The sequence below is a fragment of the Charadrius vociferus genome, unplaced genomic scaffold (assembly GCF_000708025.1).
Source record: "Charadrius vociferus isolate BGI_N301 unplaced genomic scaffold, ASM70802v2 scaffold565, whole genome shotgun sequence".
Classification (NCBI taxonomy): Eukaryota; Metazoa; Chordata; class Aves; order Charadriiformes; family Charadriidae; genus Charadrius; species Charadrius vociferus.
In genome coordinates this window covers 422714-443821 of record NW_009648358.1, presented here as the reverse complement: position 1 = coordinate 443821, position 21108 = coordinate 422714, and the positions used below count along the sequence as shown (strand labels likewise).

Sequence of the window (21108 nt, the reverse complement as noted above, 5' to 3'; positions counted from 1 at the left end):
AGCCCCCCCGCGTCTCCCCATGGTGCGGGTGGGCGCGGAGGGGTGCGGTGGTTGCGCCCCCCCGGCCCGGCGGGTCGCGGCCGTCTCCATCGCCATTCACGGGTGGGTTGGTTTTGGTTTGTTTTTTGGTTGTTGGTTTGGGTTTTTTTTTGTTTTTCAGCCGTGTACAAGCCTGGCTCCCCCCTCAGCCGGCGGGGCCTGTGCCTCAAGGCACGCTGAGGCCTGTCAAACCCGTGTGAAATTTAATATCCCCGGCTCTGGGCGTCAGGTGGGGGGAGCCCACGATTGTGCCTTGCGAGTGGGGTTTTCAGCGAGCTCCTCTCTATAAAGCTGTAATGTTTCTTTATAAAGCGGTACTACTCTTGTGCTGTGGAGAAGGATGGCTGTCACGCAAGGCGGGCACGTTTTGCCCGAAGGTGAAGCCAACCCTCATCGCATCTTGCGCCTTTTAGCCCCCAAATTCTGAGATGTTCTGGCCTGGAAGCATCTCACAGGTGCCAGTGTTTGATCTGAGTGTCCTTGCAGCACGGAACGGGCACCTCTCAGGATGTTCCGTACATGTAAGAGTGTCCTGCTATACCTAGTGCAGTGCTGACGTAGACAGGTTTCTGAATCTGGACGCTAACTTCCAAACTCCTATATCTCTAAAAAAAAAAAATATACGTGGCCTAAAGTATCCTAGCACCCTCTCGTCTCTGACAGCTGCATTGTGCTGGTTACTCACCACCACCTACCAGTAACTGGTGCAGCTCCAGCTGGCGAACTGCTGAAGCACTTGTTACTGGGTTTTACATGCAAGATGCTGTGCTGCTCCATCTCATTTTACTTGTGTTTCAGTTGGAAAGGCCACATAATTCTTCTTAATTATCTGTGTGCTGGTCTTCATTACGGGCAATATGGCCTGAGTTTGTATTATCAGGCAGTTTCAGGAGTCTGCATCTACTTCTTCTCCATGGTCACTAACGCATATGAAGGAAAAAAAAAAAAGGATTGCTCACAAAACTGATCTTTGATAAACAGCACTATCGTCCTTGCTTCATCCTTGTATCTTATCGATTAATAACCACTGTTGTAGTCTCTCCTGGTGACAGCTCTTTCTCTTGGGTTCAGTCATTTCCACTTTAAGTAATAATTCTGCGGGGCACAGAATAACATGATTTCTTTATGTGTAATTAGTACATTATCCTTAAGAAGTCAGTTAGTAAAAATGTAGTCAGAGAGGGTTTACTTTGGATAAAGTGTAACAGTTTATTCCGTTTTCTCTTTGGTCTCTTCATTACTCATTTCTTCTGAATCTTGCTCTAAGCTTCTGTGTGGCATTGGAGTCCTGCTAACAACTCTAAGTTGTCTTGATGGTGGTTCCCACCCTCTCCTGTCTTTTCTTTTTTAGCGCGCGTGCTATCTTCACTCTTAAACATTTATTACAGATTTCATAGCTCGAGTTGATAGTAACTTGTTATTTCTCACATTGGTTCTTTCACTGCTCTAGGACAGAGGCTGTCCGGGTCACCTGATTTTTCTCTCAGAAACATGTCTAAGTTTTACTGCCTTTTTTTTTTTTTAAGGTCCTTTTCTCATTTACATGGCTAGTTTCACCTACTTTGTTACTGAGAACTGATAGTGTTGCTTGGTACTGGGATATGGGCTCCATTATCCTTGGAGCATAATGCACCTTCCTATTTCTTTCTGTTTGTGCTTTAAGTATCTTTCCTTATTTTGTCTTAAGCTTTCTGTGCCAGCTGTGGCCCAGCTAGGCTTTTGGGCAGTATTGCTCTTTGTCTGTGCCACCTAACCCCTGGGTTGCAGTTTTTATTGCTGATCAGTCCCTTTTATATTTGTTATAATTCATACTTGGACTATACTGCTTAAGGTATACTGTATTGAGGAAGGCCTGTAGACCTTGTTCACATTTGGTTGGAAAGAGAAAGTCAATAATATACTTCTGGCTTTGAATAATTACATACATCCTCTTCACCTGATCATAACTGACTTTTGAGAAGAGAAATAAATCTTCTTTCTGAAATCTTATGCCTTAGTTTTTAGGCTTGCTTTTGTCAGCCCAGCAATTTAAGTCGGCTCGGCGTCACTTACTCCAGAATTGTTTATTCTCCTGAAAGCAGTGGATCTGCAAGATCATCATTAAGCATCTCGCTATCTTCTCTGTTTCACAAAGTGCTCGGTAAGGAAATGTGTTCTGCCTTGACTAGCAGTACCAAGCTTTGCTGTTACTGGTTAGTTTTCCTCTGGGAAATTAAATCCTTGTTACTCCCACAAATTCTGTGATAACAGAGATGCTATTCATAGCCAAGTCTGACTTGTAGCTGTACTTCCAAGGTGGCCCTTTTTAACCATCCTGCCATGTGGTAATCTTTAGCTAGGTAGTATCTTTTTTTTTAATTTATTTTATTATGCTGTCACTATTTTTTTCACGCTGTTTCCATTCAGGCCTTTGCGGGCACTAACTTAAGTAACATACGATGCCATTGGAACATAAGGTTTTTTTCTATTTCTTATGCTTCCCAGTCACGTGCCATCAGCTGGCTTTTGTTCCTGCCATGTCAGGTTCCTTGCCCTGCAGCAGGAGTTTCAGTGCTGTGGTACATCAGCGTATGTGTTCTCCCGTTGTTTTCTTTACAGCCTGGTATTGGTCCTAGCCAGAACAGCTGCATTTGGTGTACTGGCTCTATCTTCTCCCTTATTTCAGGGTTGGTTTTTTTTTTTTTTCTTTCTTTCCTATTGCTGAAGACACATTGCCGTGTTCCTGTCCCTCTTTCTACTTATTTCTATCTATATTTGTTTGCATTAGGTGCAGGGACTGTTTCCCACCACCCTGCCTGTTTGCTCCAGCACAAGGTGAGTCTCACTGGTCAAGAGACCTAAATCCTAGAAGATTTGTTTCCTGTAGATTAGTGGATTCTGATTCTTGAGAAAGTCTTGTCTGTTAGTGCTTCTTTTACCTGCACATCCTGAAATCACAGCGCTTTTGGCCGCAGTGAATAGCGCCGACTCTTCATCTTCCCTCTGTAGGCACTGGCGGACTCTTGGTGAAGATCACCTCAACCTCTTCTTTGAGTCTTTCCCAGGTGGGCACAGTTTCCCCCCGTCACCTCTTTTCCACCACAAACGGTCTACAAACTTATGCCTAGCACTTGTTCTGTCCTTTCTCCTGCTCCCACTGGGCTCCTCTTCAAGCTTAGATTTGGGCCGTGGCCCTCTCCAGGAGGTTGTAGGAGCAGGCCTGTGCTGCCACAGCGCTTCTTGGCACTCAGCACATCCTGGATGATGGGCTGCTGAGGAAGATTTTTGGGAAGCAGCCCTGCTGAGGGTTTTTTTAGGTAAGCCTTGTCTTTCATGGTTTTCTGCTTTATGCTGAAGTTGCAGATGGTCTTCCCATGGAGGTGCAAGATCTTCCCTTTTCATTCCTTCCCACAAAAGTCCATGTGTCCGAATGAATCTGGAGGGAAGTGGGGACAGAAAAGGTCCTGTGGGGAGCAGAGCTCCTTGAGCTCCTCGGCGCAGGCAGCCTTGAGGGATTCAGTGTGTTCCTGGGAACTGGAACGGCATCCCAAAGACTCCATCGCATCTTGCACAAACATAATTAAGAAGTTGAGTTTTGACACTGCAGTGTACGATGTAGCTTCGTTAGATAGGACAGTGGTCGTAATTAGTTCAGAATTAGTGTTGCATTCATTTAGGACATGGTGATGAAGCATAAGTGCTTACAAAACATGCTGCTTTATACCACAAAATCTGGTGCCAAGTGCTAGGTTTTTTTGCAATCAGAGCAACGCGGTGCGTTATATCAGCATTTTGTAGTGCCAAGTCTTAAAAGGCAAATGAGTCCCTGCCTTTCAGAAGCAGCTCGACTTACTGAGCCAGGAAGCTGCTAACCTGTTAGAAGGGCAAATGATAATAAACTGATTTGCATAATGAAAATGCCTCAAAGGTGCTGTTTAAGTGTGTTTTATATGTATATATAGGTTTCCTGTAGTTAACTTTCCCATTTAAAAAGGATTGAGATATTAGGAGTTCTGGTGTCTTTATTTTCAATTTTTAAAAGTCACATGATATTTTTGAATATTCAGCAGAACAGTCTGATTTCTCCCTGGGATTGTCAGCTTGTGGCATTCTCTGCCACGACTATTTCATGACCCAAATACCATTTTTTGTCTTCAAATTTACACAACTCAATTTAAATTTAGTGGCTATTTTTGCTCTAAGGTGCTTACATTCTTCACAAAGTTTAGCTTCAGCAGCCTGTAAAGAGAGTTGCAAATTTGCTATATTACTATGGTACAATCTAAGTAGGATTCAATTTTATTTACAAAATGCTGCTTGGTGTTATCTGTTCTACTCTGATAATTAAGTCTTCCTGCCCCCGTGGACATTATTAAGTGGGGTCTAATGACTTTCTTGTGCGCTTTGCCTCTGTAAGTGTTTTTCACAGCGTAAACTTACCAACTGATAAACCCAGTTTCAGTGCTAAGAGTCCAGTATAGCCTGTGGATTCACTGAAACTGTACTGTATTTAAAAAGGGTCCAAAATCCACTGAAAGCACTCTGAGGCTTTCCAGTGACTAATTGCTTTTTGGAAAAACTAGGTGATAGTCACCAGGCTTATATGGCCCATTTCAGTGAGGTACGTAGTGCTGCCCAACGTGCCAACGCTCGGGTACTCGTTCTGCTCTTCCTTTATAATTGGGTCTTGCACGACAGGAGTGGAGGATGTTGTCTTAGAAACCTGCGTGATATGGCTTTTTAAAAGGCTTGCTTGAACACCATCATCACTTTTATGTAAGAGCAAACTATGGCTGACTACTCTTTTTTGTGTTTTAGCCAGCAAGACCAAAAAACAGATATTTGTCAGCTACAATCTTCAAAACACAGACAGCAATTTCACCTTACTCATAGAAAACAGGATCAAAGAAGAAATGATGGCTTTTCCGGAGAAGTTCTGACTTTGCAACGATGCAAAATAACCTGAGTTTTTGTTTTAGAAAAACTGATTGCAATTTTCACACTGACATTAAGATAGTATATTTGTTTTGTATTGTTTTGATTTAATTTGCACTTGTTATTAAATATAGCTGGACCTGAATGCAGTTGGACCTCGATTATTCTTTTTTTTTTTTTTTTTTTCAGATTTGCTACCCTGTTAAGTAAGGGACAGGCGAGTAGAGTAGAAAATATGTTGCAATGCAAGAATATCATTGTAAAAGTGGGTGTAGTGTCTGGCCTGCATGCAGTACGGGGATCTGCTGGCAAATTGGTTCCAAATTCTATGTGTACAATTAATCTACTATGTAGTAGTAGTATTGAACATAGTATTGCAGCTTTTAGTGTTCAAATAATAAAAACCCCAAGTTTCTTGTACTGAAAAGCTGTAACATAAACTGAGCATTACCTTGCTCGATCTTTTTAGCCCCTGTAGATTATAGTACTAGTTCTGAACACTGGATCTCCTTCCATCTCTTAGGCACTGAGAACACAAGAAGGGTTTCACAAAGGGTTTTCTGTACGTCCCCGAGGGCTACGTAGAAGGAAGCAGCGCAGCTTGACTCTTGGAGCAATAGCTAAATCTGTCAGGCTGCTAGAAGAGCATCATGTGTAAACTGAGCATCATCAGAAAAATCAGAGCAGTCACCACCACCACTGCAAAGCGTCCTGCTGCCACATCTCTCTGGACTTGCTTTCTGGTAGGATGGATATCCCTTCAAAGGCAGATCCACGGGCTGTTTTGTTCAACAAGAAGGACAGCTAAAAGTTAACTGTACCAAAACCCCAAGCCAACCACAGAGCTAATGGCACGGTGACTGCAGCTGTCAATGCATACTGTGCTACAGCACACCACCTATTATTCACAGCAATTTGGAGGAACGCTGAGCATAGCAACCTGGTGAGCGAGTCCAGGTTATTTCTTTTGCATTGCAAGCTGAACCCTGACTCAGACATAAGCTTCTGGCACTGATAAAAAAATACCAGTGCTGCTGCTAGACAACCGTCCCGACAACCCCAAAAGAACTGATGAACTTGTGGTGGCACAATCAGCAATCAAAAACTGTAACCGAGAGGTCGCTGATGTAGAAGGCATAACCCCTGAGGAGTTTCTCGTCCAAAGAGGTTTGAATGCCCAGTGGCTTCGACACTGCAGGTCTGACGTGGGCACAGAGGGCCCTTCCTTACCTGGTAGGAACAGGCGCCCGTCCTTGGCCGCAGATCAAGATCAGAATAGTAAAAAGCAACTGTTGGAGGGTATTTTCTTTTTAATTTACACCACCCAGCAAAACGAGTCCACTGTTCTGCTGCGACTGAACGTGAAAGGTAATTAGCTGCAAATCAATGTGCCGATTTAATGAGTCTGATTTAAAGTCAGCTCCTTCTGTTTGTAGCAGAGGGTAGGGCCGTTGGCTGCGGTGCCACATTAGCTGCTGCCGGCTTGTTTCGGAAGTCGCTGCAAGGGAGCCAGACCAAGGAGAGTAAACTGATGGGACAACGTCATTTTATTCTGTACATTTACATACAAAGTTCTTTTCAGTAGGTACAACAGATGTAACATCATGCAGACATTTAGCTTGTAAGACTGTTTTCAGTACTTGATTTAAGCTTGTGCTATGAGGAAGCACCACCAGACTATTCATGATCAAAACGTACAGTAACACGATTCTTTAAAACTTCATCAGAAACTGAAATGGGGAGGGAGGTCTCACCCACTAGACAAAACACACCATACTCCTTTCCCGAAACATTTTACACAATACATTTAAAATGAGGTTTGTCATTTTATTTTTTTTCTTTAAAAAAAAAAAGTTACAGCGGGGGAGATCATCCCCCCACTTAATAGTGTTGTCTTATGTGCCAGCTACAGGCGCAACTTGACTTGACATTCACAGAGTTCAGTTAATGGCACTTCTGCTTCCAATTTGGTGACCTTTAGTGTTTGGCTTCAGGAAGTGGCAACAGTTAAAATACTTCCATTAAACAAAAAAAAAAAAAAGCCCAGTTAACGAAACTGAAAAGTAAATCTCACAAACTCCTTTGCCACAAAACACTGGCAAACAGGCAACTGTCATTACCCGCTTGCAGTGTGTCTAGCGAGAAAGGCAGTACTGAAACCTTAGAAAGGGAAAAAAAACCCCAAGATCAAGCATAATGTCACTTTCACATTTTTGTTTAAACTTATAAAGATGGAAGAAAGCCCTTAAATGGTAAACCCAAAGAAAAATTCACTGATGGGCTTCGAGGTTACTGAAGGTTCACAGAAAAAGGCCAAAATGGACAAGACAGCTTTGACCGCTTCCCCCTGCTGCGGTGGCCAAAAGAGCCGCCTGAGAAAAGCCTTTCCCACTGGTGGCTGCAGAGGGGACATGGCTGAGGAGCCGATGGTGCGGCAGACAGAGCCCCGTCCTGCTGTGGGACCAGGCAACACTCGCTAAGAAGCATCTCTGTTTTCTACCCCGCTGTATCACCTGGTACCCGATTCCTCCACGCAAGATACGCTTAACAAAAGCTTTCCAACTCTGTAAGCGCACGTGGGGAAAAAAAAAAGTCATCACAGAAGTGTCCATCTTTTCAGGAAAAAAAGCAAAAGTGGAACTGCCAAAGCAAGAAATTAGTTTGTGTTCTATTGTTGTGACAGAGACAGAGGGCCAGACCAACTTGAGATGTTGGGGCTACCCACCTTGCAGATGATCAGTACCGACTACCTGGTTTCAGGCAAAAAAAACCCCCAAAAGCAGCAAATCAAGTCAATTTTATAAGAATTAAAAAAATAAAATAAAAAAAAAATTGCCGCATGTTCCTGTCACCTGGTTGGTTTAGTATACAAACATTGATATGTTTAAACAACCATTCTCTTCCCTGGGCCTGTCTTGTCATCAGAGAGCAACCACCAGAATAGGAAACGCTAAAGTGCAGTGGACAACAGCAGTGAGCACACCAGGACCGCCAACAGTGCTGGAAGCAGCCGATTTAACAGGCTTGTGGATGGTCTACGAGAGCCGTACTGTAGCTCGAGCACACACGCAGAGAGCCCACGAAGGAAGGAGCACGATGGATGGCAGGATGCCGCTCGGCGCTTGCCCCTGCTCCTCCGTTTTCAGGCCCTTTTCCATTAAGACTTGTTTTGTTTCTCCAATTTCTTGTTGTGAACCCACTTTTTTTTGGTGTTTTTTCCCCACCGCCCCGATGCGCGTGGCTTGCAACAAGCATCTCGATATCAAAGGCAAAAGTTATTGCACAAATTTGGCACGTGAATACTGCATGAATGGGGAAGGCCTGGTTTTGTTTTTTTTCCTTAGGTGAACACAGACTGCAGAAGTCGCAGCGCAGAACAAAAAGAGAAGCAGCCGCGCTCAAGCTCGACAACAGAACTTGAGCGTAAGGAAGATCGGGCTCTCGCTGTCACAGCAAATCTAGCAAAGGTGAAAAAAACCCACAACACCCCAGTAGTGTAACTTTGGGCAAAACTACCATCAACTGGTCCAGTGTTTCTTACCAGGCTCAAGAAGAACCCGAATGTCCACATCCTCTGTACAAAAATTAGCAGCTTTAGGACAACATTGTTACTCTGAACACAACAATCTCTGTCGCTTCTGCAGGTCTACCTGTCCCCTCGCACTCGTCAGCGTCTGAGGCTGCGCTACGTACTGCATCGCCCGCTGGGGAGCACAGATCTCTGATTTATTGGGGCCTGTAAGAGGACATCGGCAGCCTAATGGAGGATGGAAATTGTTAGGTACAGTAGTTAATCGACAATATATACAGCAAAGGAGGAAGAGGGAGGGAAGGTAGAGGAGGAAAGTGCAAACGAGCGCTTCCCATGCGTACGGACGCAAGATGTACATCAAACAAAGTGGCAATCATATGGACACTCAATACAACATCGACATCCTGCTGCTCTGTTTGCTTGAACGTCTGCACTACCGAGCAATCACAAATGGATGGCCTGAGTGAGAAAGGGGAAAGAGGGGGGGAGAGCAGGGACGTTAACTACAATGCAAGAAAGCTGTTTGTTTACAAAGTCCTTGCATTGAACTAGATCCTCACGATATTCGCACAGTGAGAACCGAAAACCGATGGCCAAAGGAAATAGTTGGTTTGGGGGCTGGAGAAGTCAAGTGGCCACTATCGAAGTGCCATCTGCACAGTAGCAGACAAACTGGATGTTCACTTTGCTCAGCCTAGAATAGGACTCATCCAATTTTAGTAAACTTTTTTTTTTTTCCTGAATGCAAATGCTACGAGAACAGTTGGGGAAGGGGGAAAATCTGGGTGAGTTCACTGTATATTCTTGGGTCAGAACAAGAAAACATCTCTAAAAGGCCCAAGACGGCCAACAGCAGACCGTAGGTCATTACTCACAGGCTATCAATTCATTCCTTTCCAACAGTCACTTAAGCATTTTGTCCACTTAAATTGAAAACAAAAACCCTGTTTCTAAAAACAGGTGAGGCAACGCCAGGACACTCATTTCCCGGGAGCAGGAATTCCAGCTGTGCTGCCTTTTGGAACAGAAGCACAGATCGTAGCCCATGCTCCCTACTTTTTTGTCTCTGCTGGTCTACGCTCTTCTGGAGCAGTCAGAGATTCTGGGCCTCCTGGTAATTAAAGCCATTCTTGGCAAAATGAGTTTTTGCATCATTGGTCAAATCATTTACATCATCTACACTACTATTAGAGACCAGCGGGAACTGTCTGAAATAGATTAATGGACTCTTAAAATGCAAAAGGCTGATTCTCATTGAAAAATCAGCTTGTTTGGGTAGGATTTTCTTCACTGCATTTGGTGAAAAAAATAAGGTACTAATTTAGAAGTAACTGTTAAGTGCACATGGGCTATAAAAACAAACATAAGCTGCCTAAAATGCAGTCAGAGTTTGAGTCACAACAGGTTTTGCTTTGTTTAGATTTTTTTTTCTTTTTTTTTTGGTGTATACAAACACAGCAGGCAACCTAGGCGCTTGGACTTTCTAGACAGGCAGAAGAGTGTTGCACAAGTCTAAATTTCAGTCAATTCAACTTTGCAGTGGATCCCTCTTTCCTTTAAAGAAACACAAAAACAAAACAGAAAACACCCCCAACATCCCCCACCCCCCCTGGTTTCTTTCTTGGAATGGCTGCACCTCTTATAATAAGATGGCTTCATTTTTGTGATCTATGAAAGGAAAAGGAAATAAAGTGCTTCTTGAGAATAAATCAAAATAAATATACATATTTAATGGCAGGAAAAAAAGAGTTCTGAAGGGCTATCTCCAGCCAGGTCTTTTCTCAGATGAGTCTTTTCCCCCACAACATTTTCAAGAGCAATCTGCACAACAGCTGAAGATGCCAAAAGTTGCTTTAGCAGCAGAGTTGAATTTCCCCAAGTCTGTGTCTGCTCCATCACTGGTTTGTAAAATCTGTGCAAAACACCTTTGCCCAAAGTGCTGCTCCTCCTGCACAACAGCATCAAATAAAATACAAAAGAAAGAGAAGATCAAAAAAAAAAAAAACCCAACCAAAAAACCCCAACCATAAAAAAAAAAAAAGGAAAAAAAGAAATCCACCCAGTTACATCGACTTCATCCCATTGGCAGTGGTGTTCTCCGAGATCCCGTCGCTCACAGCTGCCGAGTCGTGGAGGCCGGAGTAATCCTTGAGTTCAGAGTTTGTCAGGAGCAGGGGCTGCTCCCCCTTCTTGTGCGGCAGGAGGGGCTGCCGGGTGTAATGTTCCCCGTCCGGGATGTTCTCGGGCAGGTTCTGGTTCTTGCTCTCCGGCAGCAGCAGGATGCAGATGATGCAGAGGAGCGTACAGCAGGCAAAGATGACGTGGTGGAGGAAGTAGCCTTTCTGGTTGTGGAGCTCCATGATGGGGGCGGTCAGGCGGCCGAAGCCCGCGCTGGCCAGGACCAGCCCCAGCCCACCTCCCCTGCAAAACACAGCAGAGGTGAGAGCCCGGCCCCGCAGCCCGCTCCTGCCAGCGCGGCCCCATCGGCACTGGGCTGGGGAGCCCACAAGCCCTGACGGGTCCCCCAAGCCACCCCCCTGTCTGGTGAACCTGGTTTGCTCACAGCTTTCATGTTTCGACGAGACACACCACAAGAAGCAGTAGGTGCGGAAGTCAGTTTTGGCTGCCTCTAAACTATCTGGCATCAATCAGCAGCAGAGGCAGGAGATTAGACTTTACAGGCCACCGCCTCGACCTGTTATACCAAACACTGAGTGCTGAAATATAATCTCCATAAAAATGTGTTGTGGCTGGGACCTCTCAACACACTGACGTTGTAGTAACACGCATCATTTTCAGAAAAAAAAAAGATAACACAGGTAGTGGTCAGAACAGGAGAACAAGAGTTTGGGATTAATTTCTGAGACCTCTTAACTCACTGTACAAGTTGAGGTAGGTCCCTCACTTCACTCTTTCTTGCTCTTATTATGTATTCTTGCATCACAGAAAGGAGTTATGAGAAGGTTAACATTGGTGAAATGCTTTAACTGTAAATAGGTAACTTTGTAAACAATTCTTTATGGCGCAAATGCTTATTTATTAAGTGCAATATGCTCGTGTATTGAGATTATACACATATCCACACCAAAAAAAAAAAAGAGCGAAAGCACATTAAAGTTAAAAAAAAAGTGTGAAAACAACCTCATCCACCCCAGTCACAAGCATGGAAGTCGCTTGTATAAACCGAATTTGGTGCTCTTTCGTGATGCTCGGCTACGCAAGCAACCTCTCTTGCAATTCCTTGTCTTGCTCATTAATGTCTCTCCGGGTCCTGGGCTGCCCACGTGTGCCCACCCCGTTCTGACATACAGCTCGTGCTCCCAGGGCCCGTCCCCACTGGGTCACCCTGCTCGGAAGCAGCACTGCAGGAGTTTCTCTGGGATGGACCATTCCCTTCCTCCTGCCGCAGCACGACCGAGGTCTCCAGCCAGCGGAGCGTCACCCTCAAGTGACTCATTTTAGCAAAATCTGAGCGCAAAGGATTTAGCAAAATCCTTCATTTTCCACAGAGGGAGGTCTCCCCGTGAGTTTAATCGCTGGCAACCTGCTTCTCACTCCCCCACCGAGCTGGCCCGGGCAGCACGCTTCCTGCAGCTCTGCCGGGAGATGCCATCTATTCCCAAACCCTCTGGTGATCAGACGGGCTCAGGTGCTCCAGTTCCTCGCCCAAAGGGAGAGATGTAATTATTAACGATAACTGGACCTCACAGGAGACAACTGCAGAGGGCAAAGGAACTGCTTTACATCAACTACTTGGGGAAAAAAAAAAGTTTCATCCACTATTGAGCATACTAGAAATCACAGCACTATAAACCTACAAATGCCAAATTCTCTAAGCCACCCGCCGTGTTAAAGCTAATCTTCGCCCAGTCCTTCCAAAATCCACCGCTGCTTACTTGACAGCTAAAGGGCAGCATGCACAGGTTTCAAAAGACACTCTTGAGACACTGACTGGATCAAAAATTCACGTATGTACCTTCTAATTCTCCGGACTCGGCAGAGCATCTCTCACAGACAACAGTGATTTCCCCAAATACTACAAAAGCCCTTATTAAAAAACTTGCCAGCTTTCCGATGGCAATTTAGAAACCCAGCTGAATGCGGCCATTGTGCAACTGGCCTCCCTGCAACTTCATTAATACACTCACATGAGTAATCGACACAACCAGCCCCAAACGCATGGCAAATCACTCTCCAAGTTGGCTCTGGAGCAACAAAAGCCTGGCTCATTTACATCAGTGTTTGCTACGGCTAAATTGTATCTCGGCCCCCAAGAAGGACCTGAGGTGAGTTTTAAAAGCTGCTGTAGAAGGACATCAAGCAAGCTGAAAGGAAACAGGAAAAGGCAACAACAAAGACGGCTCTGTCATTACGGGTCAAGCGGCTTCAGATTCGGAGGGGAAAAATAAAAAAAAGTTTTTTCCATATGACGTCAGTAATTAGAGCAGGCATTACTTTATCCAGCACCATCAAAACCTGGCAGAAGAAGGCTTGAAAAGACATTTTGGTATGCATCCTAAAAGACTAGTATTTTTTTTTAAATGTGTGACTATACTGCAACTCCACACCTAGAAAAAAAAAAAAAAAAAAAAAAAAAGAGAAAACCGAAAATACTGTCAGGATTTTTTTTGTTGTTCATGTGCACATCAGAAAAACAGGTACAGGGCAAGAGAGGCAGTACCCCCACACCGGTTTTGCAAGCGCTGTGGGGCAGCAGGTGGAAATCAAAAACATCCAGGGTGTTTTGGGACACTGCCCCTCCTCAGTACGGGCTTTCCCATGGCAGAGGACTGGCATCTGTATTTCAAACACACTCCGAGGTGCAGATTGGAGCCGAGGGAGGGAGTGTGAGGGCTGCTGGCACCCACGGTGAGCCCCAGCTTCTCCCACCTGCTGTGGGGGGCTTTCCCACGGCCCAGCCCCACGGGTGATCAGAGCCACTTCCCCGACCCCTGCTCGCCCAGTGGCAGCGAGGTGGGGTGGTTTGCGTGACAGTGACAAATCACAACAGGACCTTGATCCAAAATTTTGTTCCCAGAAAGAGCTTCCCCGTTCACAGGGGAGGAATTGCCTTGCTCGCTACCACAGTGGTTTTTCAGAGAGCAGCAAAATGTCCTCAGCCTTGAAAGGCTGAGGCACTCGGGTCTTTTTAGTCTAGAGAAAAGACGACTGAGGGGGGATCTTATCAATACTTATAAATACTTACAGGGAGGGTGCCAGGGGGATGGGAGCAGTCTTTTTTCAGTGGTGCCCAGTGATAGGACGAGGGGTAATGGGCACAAACTTGAACATAGACAGTTTCATCTAAACATGAGGAGGGACTTCTTTACTTTGAGGGTGGCACAGCACTGGCACAGGCTGCCCAGAGAGGTGGTGGTCTCTCCCACTCTGGAGACATTCAAAACCCGCCTGGACGCCGTCCTGTGCAACCTGCTGTAGGTGACCCTGCTCTGGCAGGGGGGGTGGACTAGATGATCTCCAGAGGTCCCTTCCAACCCTGACCATTCTGTGATTCTGTGATACTCTTTGCTCGAACCAGGCTAATCCTAAGCGAGGGGACTTGCCCTTCTCAGCACTGCTCAGGGGAGCACAGAAGCGTTAATCCTATTTTCCGATGGCCATTTGTCTGTCTTGAGCGAACGGGACAAGATGCGGCATGGCTCAGAGTACAAAAGAGCCAGAGAGCCATTCAGGCTGGAGGAGAATTTGGGAGAGCACTTCCTCCAGCTCCCGCACAAAGTGGGGCCAACACTGAATTCAGACCAGGTTTTTTAGGGCTTTTTCCACTCAGCTCAGCCACTTCTTGAAGTCAGTCCCCCATGGTTTTTCCCCTGCCTTTCCTGTACATAAGTGACCCTGTTGTGCACTCAGTCCGAGGCCAGAGCTTCTGCAACGCTCCAGGATGCCCTTGGCCTCATGGGGCAAGGCATCACCTTTGGAAAGCCAGGACTGGTTCAGGTCCTAGTTAACAGCACTGCACCCCACTGGAAATTTGGCTCACGACAGCTATTGATGGGTAAAGCTCCTAATTTGTCCATCGCTGCTCACTCTTCATTTCTTTGGCTGAGTGGGCACAAAAGAAGGACACAGAGAGAAAAAAACCCCAGATCTCTCTTCCACTTGGTAGTACCTGAGTGTGCAGAGGACTGGGAGAGGACACACCATGCTTTCCTCAGCCTATTCCTATTTAGCAGCCAAGCAGACTGCAGTGGTGCTCCCATCAGGATTACCAGGGATGGATTATCGGCGCCACTTAGTGCTTAAATTCAGCATTTGGAAGGAGCTCCATACTGAAGCCCCGGTACAACTAACAGGAGCTCCTGGTGAAACCTAGCGCCAGGAGACCAGGGTGCAATGCAAGGGTACGAAGGACCCCTCTGTGCCACATGACAGTGTGGAACCTTGGTGTTTCTGGAGCAGGCGATGAAGATGGCTGTTTTCCCCCTACACTGCTGTAACCGTTCATCTCAGCACCACGGCTGTAGGGCCAGACAGGCGCTACAGCTTCACTATTGTGCCACCACTGCCCTGATAACGGCAGTGCTGCTCTCCCCCCTCAGGGATGGGGGATCACAGGTAAAGGATTTGATCAGGGAAACCCCAGAGATGGGCCTAGCGCTCTCTCTGCCTCCCTTTTCCTTAAGGTTCCTCGAGATTCAACCAAAAGCATATTAAGATGGCCTGAAACACTAAAGGGCATCCAAGGCAGTATTTTGGAGAACAGGTTATGAGGGAGCAGCCAGATCCCACCGAAATGCAAGACACAAGGCAGTTTAACCACACCTCTGCCTGAGGCAGGTTTATTTATGCACCGCCCTGAGCTCCACCTCCTAATTACAGCCCTGAGTGAATCTTATCAAGAGCTTCATGGTGGTAGGACCGAAAAGCGCTGCAGAATGTCATCATCCCTATCAATAAACAGGGACCCCGAGGCATATCCAGCTATTGTCACTCGCCAGCAGAGTCAGGGGAAGCCTGAATTTCGGCTCCCAGCCAGGATTGTGTCCCCTGCCCTGCAGTAACGTAAGTGATTTAAGGAAAAAAGGCTTGCTAAGTTCACACTGTGCATCTGACCCTACTTGGCAGAGTCTCTTCTTGTTGACGTGGCCAATTTCTTATCTATGTGTCTTTCAAACAGAGACAGGGAGAAAATTAAAGAGGCATAAAAACACCAAACTGACTGACATGCACATAAGTAAATAGCTGTCAGTGTTTCAGGCTGCTGCATAATCTCACCACTCACACTGCCTTTCCCTGTGGAAATAACATTATCTGTAAAATACACTCACAAAGTCAGATGGCTCAGAAGAAAAGGCCATGGATCAAGGACACTCTGGCCCCTTAGCTGACAGTTCTGCTATAATGCTTTTGCAAAGTTACTGAAAAGACACATAATTTGGAGAAAAAAAGAAATAAGAAAAAAAAAAAAGAGTATCCTCTTCCCTCCACCCTCTCCCTCCCACCCATATGACCTACATTCCTGGGAAATTCAATGGAGTCAGGGCGGACTCCTGAATTGCTGTGGCATTGCTGACAGCATAATCCAGAACACAAAACCACAACCTTTGTGCTGTGAAAGATAACAGTGAATACATAAAATGGTACAAAAACCTGACCATACAAAGACATTTTATGGGAAGCTTTCCAGCGAAGATCATCTGCCCCATTTCTACTATTGCCGAGGATGAAAGCGCTTGTCTTTAGAAAAACTTTGAGCCTCTGCTAACATAGATCTGGGCGCAAAGAGAAAGATGACTTTATCCGCAATAAAGGCAGACCACTCACGCTGGTGCTGCTGTAGGAGAGGCAGACTTGCAGAGCACCTGAACACACCAAAAGCATTTAACGCTGCGTGTTGCAACACCTCCTTTCCACCGAAGCACCCCTATAGCTGGCCTGAATGACCTGCCCTATGGAGGCAGGGACTGCCTGCACGTATGTCCTCCTCTGCAAACTCGTGGCATTTCTCTTAATATGGTGCTGTAGACTGATATGGTCACTGCTTGTACAAATCCAGCAGAGTAAGTGAAGCAATAACATGGTTCAACTGCATGATCTGGTTCAGCTAAGTTATTTAAGACCGTACCGCACTGCAAATAAATGCAATTTGTATGATGACCGGCGCGCTGATAATCACCATGATGAGACACAAGGTGGAGCCATCGGAAACAAAGCTTCTCTGCCTACAGACAGGCATTTACTTAGCCAGAATGACTGCAGCAACGTTAAATTAAAGTGGCCCAAAAATTGCTGGGAAGTCTCCAGTTATGGGGGATTTCCTCTCCCATACAATGCATTAAGTTACAAGGCAGTTATCAATTAAAGAAGGATAATTTCATCCCCATCCTCTGAAGAGGGGGAGGTCCAACGTCTCACCTGATTACTGTGGGTGTGATTTCAGCACAGAAGAACACGCTGAGGCTTCCAACGGCATGCGAAGAAAACATACCCACGATGGAAAACGCGGTAGAGAATTTGTCTTTGACGCTGTCACTCATACCTGCCAAGACAAGTGTGGTCATAAAAAAGTGAGAATGAGGCCAAACTTCCAAGGAAGACAACAAGAAGACAGGTTTATGCTACTCATTCTCCCTAGATAAGAATTTGAGTCATTTTTGTGATACTCATTTAAAACTGATATTTATAAAATCCATTCCCCAAGCACCCCAGACACAAACATACGTGAAAAAAATCATAACGTTGTGCCAAAAATGGCAGCGATCTCCGAATTATTTATGCCCAGCCACCACAAAAAGGTAAAACCCAAGAAAAAAACCACATCCTTGGGCAGTCTTTTAGGCACCAGCCACTTCCCTCCCACGTCTGACAGACAAGCAGAGGCAGGCAGCGTTCATCAAGCTGCCAAACACCCGGCAGAGCTCAGTGGCTCAGGCACTGGAGAGGCGCACGGGACAAGAGGGGAAAGAAAGAAAAGCGCTCCCATCTCCGTGTTAAGCCCTTCCATGTGATCAGCCTGAAAACTCTCGCTGCAACCCCCAGCTTGACAGCCTTCGCCTGACAACTCCGGGCGAGAAAAGCCAATGGCAAGGACGGTGAAGGACTCCCCTAAGTCACCGTGTCCAGCAAGGCTGTTTGCTCAATCATTTCACGGCTGGATGGCAGCAAGGTTTCTGGGAGCAAACAGTGTCTTGTCTATCAAGCACAGGGAGAAACTCCAGTAAATCTAAACAAAGCTAAAGGGAACCGTCTCCTGGCCATGATGAGGATACATCCCTCACTTGATCCCTGCTCGCCACCTTCTGCAGGCAGGGGCGGGATATCTGACCCAGGGTTGTATGAGCTCACGTGCTCTGCCCTGGCCAGCGAGGAGGCCACGTTGTTCGCAGAGACTATTGCACCATACGAGGGGAACACTTTGTGCCTGATAGGAGTGCTGGGGAAAGGACTGGAGCTTTGCAGCCAACGCTCCCCACCTTCCTCCAGCCAAGACCTAAGATCTGCTCGGAGAAAGGGCTGCTCCATCAGCCTGCAGTCCCAAGCAGCAGAGTTGGATCCAAAGAAAAGTAACACCTGCTTTTGTTCTTGCTGAATATACCGGCTGTCAGGAGAGCAGAAGGTACTTGGGAGCTCTTTGGTTACCACTTCCAAAACGCGCTACAGCCTGCTCAGGGCTAAGCCCTTTCTGCAATGCATCCCAAATACTGCCAGCAGATAAGGACATGAGCACGGCACCTTGCAAACTACGGGTGTCTGAAGCTCCCTGGCACCTCTCACACAGCGTGTGAGGCTGCACCACTGACCCTGACTGCTGGGAGTTGGGATTGCTCAGCAGAACAGACCTTGGAAAAGCTGGGCAAGGGCAGGTCTGTTAAATCAAATACAGAAGGGTAAATTTTGTTCCCTGTAGCCTGTCACGGCATTGCTATTACAGCACTTCAGGCTGGGATTAGGTGCCTGGGGAAGTATTTTCTAAGGTGCCTAAGTCCCCTTATAAAGAAGGACTTAGTCACCTCACATCTTTCTGGAAAAGACTGGACTGGGAATGCTGCTTCTGAGAAGGAGACTTTCTGAGAAAGCCTTGCCCCATATCTAAAAATAAAGCTTGGGGGACCCTCTACACCCTCTCCTGACATGCAGAGGTGACTCAGGCTATGTGGAGGGGATGCTACTCCTGCATATAGAGACTGCATATAAACAAACAGGCCTGCCTATGACCTGAGTCCCAAGGCACTGCGTAGGAGTGAGCTTTCCCCCTGCACCCCTCTGCGATGGCAGCTCTGCTGTGGGCGTTTTGGCTCCGGCCTTTCGGATCTACCCACTCCCGGCATGATGGAGACCCATCTGTAAACCATACCTGAGTCTGGAAGTTGACTGTATTTTCCGATCACTGGATCCAAGACCATAGAAGTTAGAGTAAGATAAAAATAAGAGAGAAAGGGAGAGAAGAAAGAACATACTGTTGTTACACATTTATTCAACCAAATGAAAAGAAAAAAAACCACAAACAAAACATAAATCCCACATGCCACCCTAGTCCCCCATACACTCCTCCTTTCCCATGCCACGGCTGGCACATCTTCCTGTGGCCACCAGATAGGACATGCCATTTCCAGGCCCCTTTCAGCTGGAGACCAGCATGCTAATGAGACAAAGGCCTCTTTGTTGTTAGCGAAGGGGGAGAAGAGAAACTGCCCTCAGCGCTGCAGCCCTGAGGGAACGGCCAACAGAGGCTTTAGAGAGCATCAGCACCATCACACTGGTGGCAGACCTATTCCTCACCAGAACCCCAAGTTGGTGGTCCGTGTCTCATGCTAGCCACCAGCTGCCACGTGTCCTAACCACAAAGGACACGTCCTAACATGGCAACGCTGGGCAGCAAGGGGATGGGCAGCGGCACAAGCTGGGCACAGCTCTGCTGGTGATCTCCCACCAGGGTCCTGCGACATCCCAGGTGACACCCCGGGGTCCGGAGGAAGAGCTAAACACGGCAAGCCTCAAGGTCTGCCAGGGGTTTGCTCCTGCTGGAGAATACCCCACTCCCTCCCTCACCCTCCTTTCTCAAATTCTGATTTCATTTGCTAATTATGCCCAAATTATGCTAAGCTAAAACACGCAGGAGGCTGTAACAGATTTCATAATCAGCAGGGTCACTGCTTCTCTCCAAACACTGTCTAGCTCTTTTGAGGAAGAAGGGGGAACATGGTCTACAGCGGGGTGAGATGAGTGGGTCTGAAGTTCAAGGCTGCCTTTCCCTCCTTTTCTCACAAAGACGGGGTGAGGGCAGAGCGGGGAAGGCCGATGACGGGTGCACACAGCATTGAGAGAAGTTTAGGTGCCACCGTGGCAGATGGCACCCAGAGCCCACAGCTGCTCCTAGATTTCGCAACTTTGCACACAAAACCACCTAAACCCATTACGGAAAAGGCTGTAGTGATTCCTACAGGGTGTTCCTCCCCATCTCCCTCACCCCCTTTTTTGTTGTTGAAAAAACTGCAACCAGATTTTCACAGCTCTGGAGCAGACTCATGGCTCTGGCACACTTTCTCTCTACTAAGCAACTGCATGTTTATTACCTCAACAGCGTCAACAAACATCTGACATCCTTAAAAAAAAATAAATTAGATGCATCTAGTGTAGAGAGACTGTGATGGACACAGCCATCAGAACGTGGAGTTTCGGGAGGTCACACACACGCACAGTGTGTATCTGCTTGTGAATGGTCACAGATTGTCAATGGGATGGAGATGAGGTGGGGCCAGGGGGCTTCTCCTGCTCTCAGCTGGGACTGCTGGACATGGTAAACACGTGCTCAACGGGAACGTAAACATCTGTGCCAAGTTGGGAGCAAACACATGCGATTTTGGAGTTTCCTCCATGTCATGAAAGAAGTTCCCTGTTTCCCTCCTACACTCCCACAAATAGCGTGTTTGCTAAAGGTTAACTTTGTAAACACTTTCAGGAAACATGGTCTGTAAACATGGACAATTCTTGCTGGCTCACGGCCTCCTTCAGCATGTGGCAATGTGAAATCTTTCCATCCTCCATGCAAAAAACTTCTTCTCATTAAAGCCCTTAATTATTTCTAAACTTAGAAATGAAAAACAGCAACATCCAGTTTGGTGTTTGTCTCATATCCAGTTTGTCCAAAACATGTCTCAACCCTCTTCCCCCTTCCTTGGGCTGAAGTTTCACGGGCCAGGGGTCTAACGGGTGGGAACTGAGACAGACGCAAAGCACATCCCACCTTCCTTCTGCTTCAACACCTCTCTGATCCACCAAGTTCAACTTCCTCAACCAACAGAAAATTAAGACAAGGCAATACAATACAAAAAGGAAAGGGAATATTTCTGTAGCAGTTTTAATAGCTGAAGCAGCTCAAAAGGGCCAGAGAAAGGCCACCACCTGCAAAGGAGGAAGTGGGATGCTCTTGCTTTTGGCAGGAATGACCCATTTCAAAAGCTGTGTCACCTCACAAAATCATGTGTTCACATGGACTATACATACACACCATGTTAAAAGTAGGGTCTTTCAGCTGCGTATTTCCATGCTACTGGTATATTACTTGCACATAGCAAGATGCTTAGAGCAGGCAGAGGACATGTACCTACTGCTTTAACTTCTGATTGGTTTAGAGGCTATTTGAGAAGCAGACTTAAGTGGGA

At 46.4% G+C, this 21108-nt stretch overlaps 1 protein-coding gene across 1 annotated transcript in view; it reads right to left on the bottom strand.

Annotated features, from left to right (window-relative positions):
* Positions 1-9928: 9928 nt before the first annotated feature.
* The window catches only part of SLC22A23 (solute carrier family 22, member 23), a 96578-nt gene continuing 85398 nt past the window's right edge, over positions 9929-21108 (bottom strand). The window contains exons 7-9 of the mRNA XM_009885244.1: positions 18801-18833; positions 16862-16985; positions 9929-10906 (exon numbers count right to left, since the gene is read on the bottom strand). Coding sequence (XP_009883546.1) covers positions 10549-10906; positions 16862-16985; positions 18801-18833 — 515 coding nt within the window. The 3' untranslated portion in view covers positions 9929-10548. The remainder of the gene's footprint in view (positions 10907-16861; positions 16986-18800; positions 18834-21108) is intronic.